Source organism: Nestor notabilis, unplaced genomic scaffold, assembly GCF_000696875.1.
Source record: "Nestor notabilis isolate BGI_N333 unplaced genomic scaffold, ASM69687v1 scaffold34180, whole genome shotgun sequence".
Lineage (NCBI taxonomy): Eukaryota > Metazoa > Chordata > Aves > Psittaciformes > Psittacidae > Nestor > Nestor notabilis.
The window spans coordinates 1-9,255 of NW_009911241.1; the positions used below are offsets into that span (position 1 = coordinate 1).

Sequence of the window (9,255 nt, forward strand, 5' to 3'; positions counted from 1 at the left end):
CCGAGCGCGGTTCGGGCCGAGCCACGGGTGTCTGGTTTTTGCGGAAGCTCCTCGGAGCGCAGTTTCGACGTGACAGTTCGCAAGCTAATGTTCTAATCGGGGCGTGAGGGGAGTATACACGTCTGTGCCCTCTCCCCCTCGTTCTGTCTCTAAATTAAGCAGCTTCCCAAGTGGAGAAGGACCTATTCGTCTCGTTATGTCTCATACAAAAGCACTACAATACCAATTACCCTGCAGCAGTCCTGAGTGGATTTGAACACTGATTCACTTGTAATCGTTAACTTACTCTGTTAAGGGGAAAACAAAGTTAAATCTTGAATGTAATTTTTTTTGCTTTTCCAGGTCAGAAAATACCAAAATGCAGTATTCCCATCACTGTGAGCACCTTCTAGAGAGACTGAACAAGCAGCGAGAAGCTGGTTTTCTTTGCGACTGCACTGTTGTCATTGGGGAATTCCAATTCAAGGCACACAGAAACGTACTTGCCTCCTTCAGCGAGTACTTCGGCGCGTTTTACAGAGATGCGTCTGACAATAATGTTGTTTTGGATCAGACTCAAGTGAAAGCTGATGGGTTCCAGAAACTCCTGGAATTTATTTATACAGGAATCTTAAACCTTGACAGGTAACATATGCTACTAAAGAGAGAGAACAGGGAAATAAATTTTGTGTTAAGGCAGTACTGGGTTTTTTTTTCCTTTATAATAACTTCTGGAGTATCACATGTTAGTAGATACGATAAATATTACAAGTTGCAGATCATCTGTTTGTATGTTTTAAAATAACACAGGATATGTGAGTGCCAAAACAAAGGTTTGTTGTCCGATGCTTCACTGATTGTTAGTTTCAGTTTCCCAGTCTCTGTCCGGATTGGAAGGGATTAAATATCTTGCGTGATTACGAGGAGAGGGGAGGATTTGTGTTTTACTTTCTTACGCTGGATCACAGGAGTCCATTTTTGTAGAGAACACGCAGAAACTGCGAACGTGGTGGATGCTAAAGCCTGAGGAATGGGTGAGGATAGACGCCACTTTTAAAGATTACATTGGTTAGAATTTGTGTGATCGGTTACTGAAAATCTTTCATTATAGTGCCCAAAAGGAGTCACAGAAAAAGTGTTTCCCCCCTGACTGCGCTGATTTTGTGCCTGTCATGTTGTTTTATGTACAGCGAGGATTCTTTGCAGTGCTTTCCTCTTGGCAAACAAAAGACATTACCCCTCATGAGGGAAGAATGACTACTTAGAAGTATGTAGTCCAGGATTTTCACTCCTTTCCCAATGCCTGGTGCCAGGTGCAGGTTTAAGAACCTGTCTGAAATCTCACAGTTGTTACTTTTAAGAACACAGATGCAGGGTGGTGTGGTTTTGTTTGGGTTTTTGTTGTTTTGGTTTTGCTGTTTGGTGTTTTATTTAATTAGCTACAAGCATTAACAGCGTCAGAGCTGTGTACACAGCTATGTGGTGAAGCTTGTGACCAATGCTTTGCAGATTAGTGTGAGCAGTATCATGCAGCATTCTTGATGTCTGTCTGGGACCACAGTGGGAGAGTTTCTGGACTCATTCTGAAGTAGCTGAAATCTTTGAAGGAAGAGGAAGGTGCAAGTACTGTTCTCAGCTATTGCAATTGCAGAGCTATTGGGCTAAAGATGATGCCTGCAGGTCTGCCCACATGCACCCGTCTTCTTCCCCTGTGTCCCTTTAGGCAACTGCTGCAACTGTCGGCAAATTCTGTTTTCTTCCGTGATGGTGGGTGCACAAGAGACACTGGGAGGATGTCCTTTGAACTTAGTGCTAGCATAATGCAAGATACTGAGACAGCTGTATTAATGTACAGAGAGTAACTGTGGCTAGTTACTTATTGTCTGCTTACATTTACTGTGTAATAGATGGTTAGAATGATGTTGTTTACCACGAATCTTTCTTTAAAGTGCTGTAAATCCGTAAGTGCATTGATGGTACATGTTGCTAGCTTTCCCAGATCAATTTTTTCTGAACCATCAGGACCTTTGTTGCAGGAACTGGAAAGCAGAGTGTAGTAGCTGAAATGAGGACTTCCTTGGTGTTAACATTGTTTGTGTGCAGCTGACACAGAATTAAGACTGTTTGCAAATCGTTTTATAAAAGGAGATTAATACCTGCCTTGCAGCAGTGCTGAGGTGAATGTGCAGCTTGCGAATTATAGAATTGTAATTTATGCATTTAATTCTCCAATATTTTGTCCTTGTGGTTTCTGAGCTTTTTGGAACAACAACCCCATGTCTATCCTCATTACCTTACAATTGGACTTTTAATTGAAAATTCTACAAAAGGCATGTAACTGAAACTAAAATTCTCGCTTCTGTGGATGTGCAGAGATGGGCTGTCAGTTCGGGAGTAACTGTTGTACTGGGATCTCACAGCACCAAGAGATCAGATCTTGCTGTATATGTTCTCGGAGCTGCATTTTCTGACAGTGTGACTTTCCTGTAGCTCTGCCTCCTGTATTTGATACAGTTGGTGCAGAACAAATATTTGCTTTGTCCAGAATATTGTCACCCAAATCTTGTTTTCTTGCAGCTGGAATGTTAAAGAAATTCACCAGGCTGCAGACTATCTCAAAGTGGAAGAAGTGGTCACTAAATGCAAAATTAAGATGGAGGACTTTGCTTTTATTGCTAATCCCTCTTCTACAGAGACATCTAGTATCACTGGAAACATTGAAATGAATCAACAGACTTGCCTTCTGACTCTCCGAGATTACAATAACCAGGAGAAAGCAGACACTGCTTCTGCAGAGTTGGTTCAACCACAGGCAAAGAAAGCAGCTTTGGAAAAGAAATCTCCTCAGACCAAGAAGCGAAAGAAGAATTTCAGCTCTCCCAACAGCATACAGAATAAATCTGTACAATATCAGAATGATGTGACTGAGAATGCATCCATTGAGATGTTTTTAGATGCAAATAAGCTGGCCACCCAGATAACGGAACAGGCTGCCCAGGGCAGTGATAACTCTGAGCTACAGCTGGCATCAGTGGTGGAAAGTGAAACGCTGGCAGCACAGGATATCCTAGTTCAGACTATCGCAGCAAAACAGAAGCGGGGGAAGCCTCAGCAAAGCTGTGCGCTGAAGGAGCACTGTATGTCCAACGTAGCCAGCAAAAAGTCCACTTACCAGCTGGAGAGCACAGCAGAAGAGCTCGACCAGAAGTACTCCAAAGCTAAACCAGTGTGCAACACCTGTGGAAAAGTCTTTTCAGAAGCTAGTAGCCTCCGTCGCCACATGAGAATACACAAAGGAGTGAAACCGTATGTGTGTCAGCTCTGTGGGAAGGCATTCACCCAGTGCAATCAATTGAAAACACATGTAAGGACTCACACAGGTAAGCCATTGGCCTTGTCTCCGAGACCTGGAATCACAGCCTGTGAATACAGGACTATAAAGATCTTTGTGGTCTGACTTCCTCCTCTAGAAATTATGTCTGCTGCTGGTACACATATGGAGGTAGTACCGAAATCATGGTAGCATGAAATGCTGCAGCATTTTTCAGTACAAAATCATAGTTTCTGCTTTAAATAGCTAGAGGGAACTTTTATTAGTCTGAGCATCTTGGTTTCTGGAAAGACTCAGAAGAGCTGGCTGCCCTTTAACTCTTTAGAGTGAGGGAGTGCCAAAACCTCCAGTTTTCTAGTGCTAGTAGAGCATGGAAAACTTACGGTGCTTGATACCAGGATTTCTGTTGCTTTTTAAAACTTCAAATTCTAAACACATTTGATAACAAAAGTGGGAGGAAAATGCAATCTTGTGACAAGTAGGTAACTTCTCCCACAGGGCCCTCAAATAAGGTGGGGGAGGTGGCTGAAGTACTATAGCATTTGGGCGTTTATTTAGTAAAACATGCAGCTGAAATGTGTGATGGTGTTATGGTATCTGCATTCAAAAAAGAATTCCCAGAAGTTTGTGTTGTATCAAGAGCTACTGAACAAAGCATCAAAGAGAAATCAATTATGAACACTTAAACATTAAGACAACACATCTGATTTTCAAAGAGTATGAACAAGTTGCTGGAGCCTGGGAAGACGTATGGGAGAAGTGCTGTGCCTGTATTCTTCCCTGGAGATACGGGGTCAGTTTGTTCTTCAGGCCATTGCTGCTGTGCTTAGCCCAGTGAGCAGTGGAGGGGCCTGGCTTATGGAGTTTTCTTCCTTCTGTGGCTGCAATTGAGAATTCTAAAGTACCAGTGAATCAGATAAAAATTTACTTACTTTTGCTCTTTTTCCCCTTTGGAAAACTCTGAGCAGAGGCCAGTACTGGTGCTCTTTCCAGGAAGCCATGAAGGTGTAAAGAGGTAACGTAGGATGTGTTGAGGTACAGCTGCAGGAGGACGCTGTGCTCTTTCTGTAACCAAGGGAGGGAATTTCAGATATTGTCAGCCAGTGACTAACCAAATATGGGAGATAGTGCCTGTGAGCAGTATCCAGGGCCAGCGGGCTGGTTAGGAATGTCAGATGCGTTTTCTGCTTTTGAGAGTATTGTACTGGGAATTTTTGCCTGAGTAGATAGGGAATTTCACAGTGTCAGTTGCTAGCTGGCAGGCTAGATGTCTAATACTTTTATTTTTGAAGTTTTTTTGTCTACACAATATACTTAAGAATAGTTGAGTTCTTGGTTTGTTTGTTTGCTGCCACAGAAATGCAGGGATAGGTTCTTTTATACTGTCATCTAAGACTCTGCAGCATTGCGCGATCCATTCTGTGAGACTCTTGAGCACAAAGAGAACACAAGTAGTCAGAGAAGTACCTGCAGCACTCTACAGCAGATCCCAATGAGAAATTAGGGAGCACTACACTGTACTGGGAGGACCATTGCTGTTTGACAGGCAAGAAAAAGCAGATTATTCCCTAATCAGTCATCTTAAATATTCAGAATCATGAATCGACATAACCAGTAAAAAGTCTGAAAATGCAGTAGTAGCATTCTGCAAATAATGTGGGGAAAATTGCACTATTAAAAAATAGTGTTATCTTTTTTCCCAAAAGATAATGTGTAAACAAATAGCCTGTTACCCACTGTATTCCTGGCACGTTCCACTTCAGTGGACTGACTATGGGATGCGTTACTTGTAAGAAGTATTAGAAGAGACACCTGAGCTTTGGTCAGGTAATGGGCTGGAAAGCTTTCTTACGTAAATGCAGAGAGCACAAGGGTTTTATTTTTCACTAGGGGAGAAGCCATACAAATGTGAACTCTGCGACAAAGGCTTTGCTCAGAAGTGCCAGTTAGTGTTCCACAGTCGGATGCACCACGGAGAAGAGAAACCATACAAATGTGATGTGTGCAACCTGCAGTTTGCAACTTCAAGCAATCTGAAGATTCATGCCAGGTGGGCAAAATGCTTATGCATGTGTTTATTTGAACAGAATAATTTACTCCAGTGTGAGCAAGAGTTACACTTTCACATAATTCGGTCATTTCTACTTGTTTTCTCATGGGTCTTCTCTCACATTGCTGAACAGAATATTGCATCTATGTACGTGCTCCTTAGGGAAGCAATTTGTGATTTATGAATGTGACATTCTGCGCACTGGTATCCTTATGGCAGTGATGTGGGTTTGTTTTAAACTGCTTATAGCACCAGAGAGGAGAGTTCCTTGGTGGGGAGCAGAACAGAACAGTTCTTGCAGTTCACTGCTATCTGCATGGGGCTTTTTGCATTTTTGGCAGGAGCAGGAATTATTTCCTTGTTAGGAATCATAATTTTATCTTTCAGTACGCTATGATGCAAAACATGCTGAGTTCTCATGGTGCATGTCACATGTGCAGGGCCTGTACTTTTTTTGTAGTTCACAGAACTTTGGGGTAAAGTACTAATGGAGGAGAGTGAGTTGGTCGCGGGTGTTGCTTCCTTCCTGCCCAGGATCACTGATGCCCGTGTTGGTTCGTTCGCAGGAAGCACAGTGGCGAGAAGCCATACGTGTGTGATCGCTGCGGCCAGCGGTTCGCTCAGGCCAGCACACTCACCTACCATGTGCGGCGCCACACAGGGGAGAAGCCCTATGTGTGTGACAGCTGTGGAAAGGCCTTCGCCGTCTCCAGTTCTCTCATCACCCATTCCCGAAAACACACAGGTAAGGGGAGACAGAGTCCTGCGGCACCACAATAGGCCTGGCAAGGGAGGGCTTCTGGCAGAGGGGCTGGACGTAGGTAATGACCTGGAAATCTGTAGGCTGGAGTTACCTCCAGAGTTTCATTCAGCTCCTTCCTCATGTTTTTCCCCTTTGATTCCAGCTTAGGGAGCTCTTTCTCCCATTAGACATTCCTTGTATTTTATTCTGGTTTGTTCTTTTTGTCTGTCCTGGTTTAAATATTGAAATAATAAACTACTGGTGTTTCCTTTAGGAGAGAAGCCATATATCTGCGGCATTTGTGAAAAAAGTTTTATTTCCTCTGGAGAGCTCAATAAACATTTTCGGTCCCATACAGGTCAGTTGCCAGACAGGCTGCTTCCTGCACTATAAATAATATCCTACTTTTACCCTTTTGCCTTTAAAATAAACCATATTTCGCTGTACTTGAAAGTAGCAGTTTCTTAATTTATGTATCTCTGTCTTGATATAATTTAAAGAAAATATTTGTGCATTTTTTTAATTGCCTTTTTCAGACTAAGATCTGTGTAACAGTGTAGTTGTTGATGTGTGATCATGGCTGTAATTTTGACATTCGGGTTTTTTTGCGTTGTTTTAATCTATTCTGGAAACAGTTTTCTTCTGAATACAGACACACAGTCAAAATAACAAATTTGTAGTTTAAAATACCAGATTGAAATCCATTGTCCTACATCTCTCACTGCATTTGTTTTCAATTTAAAGATTGTTCCAACTGCCAAACCAGTTTTTGTTTTTCAGGTGAAAGACCATTTATCTGTGAAATGTGTGGGAATTCTTACACAGATATAAAAAATCTTAAGAAGCACAAAACGAAAGTTCACACAGGTGAGTTTCTTGTGCAAGGAAACACGAAGAAGCGACATCAACTGTCTTGTCTTCAGGGATGAATAACTATTTTTTTTTTTATTTTTGCTCATCCAGGCCCAAAATCAGAAAATAAATGATTTTTGGAATGATTTTTGGATAGTAGCTCTCCTTAGAGCCAAAAGCATCCACTTTAGAGGTATCCAAACCTTTTAAAGCATAAAGCACCTGCTTTCAAGTAGATTCAAGACAAATTTTCAAGCATTTGCATTGCTGTAACAAACACACGTTGAGCAACATAAAAGTGGATTGCTGCTGACAGGAATTTCTGTACATGAATATTTACTTTCTTGTCCCAGTAACTTGTGAGAGCTTTCTACCTCAAGGCATAGTCTGAATTGTAGGAAATTGTTTACCTCTTCTGAACATGTCAGAGGAGTGTCTTTACAAGGCCAGTGACGAGGTGAACAAGGCATATGGGTTACAAGAATTACTTTACATCTTGAAGGCACAAATGTTTTTCTTGTAAGGGTGAAAGAATTTTTATATATGCCATGTTAATCCAAGTCTGAGCTGGATTAGCAAACACACAAGACAACAGACATCTGGCAAAATGTTCCCAGCTGCAAATACAGCTCTAAAAAGTCTTCCCAAAATCATTCCATTCCTATTCTAGAGACAAGATTTTGATTGGGAAGAAATTTGACATATATTACTTGCCTATGGTGCAAAGCAGAGAGACATGCAGCCAGCCGCATTCAACACTGGTTCCATACACCTTGTTATCTGTCCATCCCAAAGTGCATTAACCATAATTCCCTTGGCTCTGTCATAAGGAAAAAGGAGTAATGGATGTCTGTGTACATCTGGATTGGGAGGGAGAGGATGGGAAAACAGGAGGTATATGCAGAGGTAGCTTTGAATGTCAAAAGCTTGAGAAGCCCCATTAGGAAGGCTCCAGTGCAGCAGGAAGCCAGTGGAAGCAAGGGTGAGATGAGACCAGTGGTGGGCATGGAGAGGGCACCTGGCAGGGCCTCAGGGTGTAAGCTGGGAGAGTTGGCAAGCATGTCTGCTCTCATGGAGGGAGAGGGCAGACAGGAGTGCTTCACCACTGAAGTAACAGGCTTCAGGGCACACTTTGGTAGAGGACAAGTAAAATAGCCAATGCCTTCAAACAGGAAGGCAGCGAGGAATCCATTCACAGTGATTTCAGTTAGGAACAGAAAATCCTTTCTCAAGTGACTGGATAAAAACTGTAATGGGTCTGGCTGGAGTGGCGTTAATAAAATCTTTCTGAAGAAGTTTATGGGTAAGTGATGCATCACACCTTGCTATCTCGCATTAAGAGGCTGCTTGGATGTGGCTGTGACTCTCAGACTTTCTGGGGTGGAAAATCTCAAGGAAACCTTCATAATTACATTTTTTTTCCAATGCTCCTTTGTAATGTTAAGGATTTGTTATCTTCTGTACCATGCTAAGTAGAGATGAAGTTGGAATGCACCATCCCTCTCATTGTCATGCTACAAGCAGCAAAGGTTGTGATTCTCAGTGCTTACATTGTATTTACAGCTCATTGTGGCGTGGCAGCACATCGAAGCACTGATAGCGCAGCTGCCCTGGCAGTCTTTGACATACCTTGTGTTTGTTTTGATGGTCATTTGAAAGGGAATTTGCTCCGGAGCTTTTGAACATTTATTTCTTTTTGTTTTTTCCTTCCCCAGGATCAGAAACTCCCCCTGATTCCAATGCACTTGATAACTCTTTCAATGAACAAGAATCCATTCAGAGTCAGAAAAGTCCTTTATCGGAGTCCATAGATGTGAAACCCTCTGAGATGTCTTTAGCACTTCCTCTTCCCATTGGGAGTGAAGACCATCAGATGCTGCTTCCCGTGACGGGTAGTCAGTCTCCTTCATCAGAAACATTACTAAGATCTGCTGTGACTGGATATTCAGAACCTCAGTTTATTTTCTTGCAGCAGTTGTACTGACAGCACAGTACAGAGGCAACAAGGTAATTTGGTAATGAACTTCCGCATGTTTGGTAAGATGAACATAATCGAGCAAGTAGTCACGCTTTTTCAATTGGACTTGTTCTTTTTTTCCCCTTCTGTGTAAAGATACTTGTAAGGCATTTCCATTGTGCAGTGCTGTCTTTCATTTTTTGTTGAATTGTGCTAATCTGCAATCAAATCTCTATTTGCAATTAACACCAATTTCCATGAGACGATTCCTTTCCAGCAACACCTGCCTTAAGAATTCTCTGTTAAATATGTTGATGTATTTTGGAGATCTCCTCCCATGTTCC

General features: G+C 42.2%; 1 protein-coding gene across 2 annotated transcripts; it reads left to right on the forward strand.

Annotated features, from left to right (window-relative positions):
• Nucleotides 1-358: 358 nt before the first annotated feature.
• On the forward strand, nucleotides 359-9,229 carry MYNN (myoneurin). 2 transcript variants are annotated; one of them, XM_010013825.1, is made up of 7 exons: nucleotides 359-624; nucleotides 2,557-3,359; nucleotides 5,201-5,360; nucleotides 5,927-6,105; nucleotides 6,377-6,460; nucleotides 6,883-6,969; nucleotides 8,670-9,229. In XM_010013825.1, exons 1-7 carry the CDS (start codon nucleotides 359-361, stop codon nucleotides 8,936-8,938), a joined length of 1,848 nt encoding a protein of 615 aa, XP_010012127.1. In that variant the 3' UTR covers nucleotides 8,939-9,229. The 2 variants fall into 2 exon arrangements, with proteins under 2 accessions (XP_010012127.1, XP_010012135.1); XM_010013833.1 differs by lacking the exon at nucleotides 6,883-6,969 and having other exon boundaries at nucleotides 8,670-8,938.
• Nucleotides 9,230-9,255: the final 26 nt, after the last annotated feature.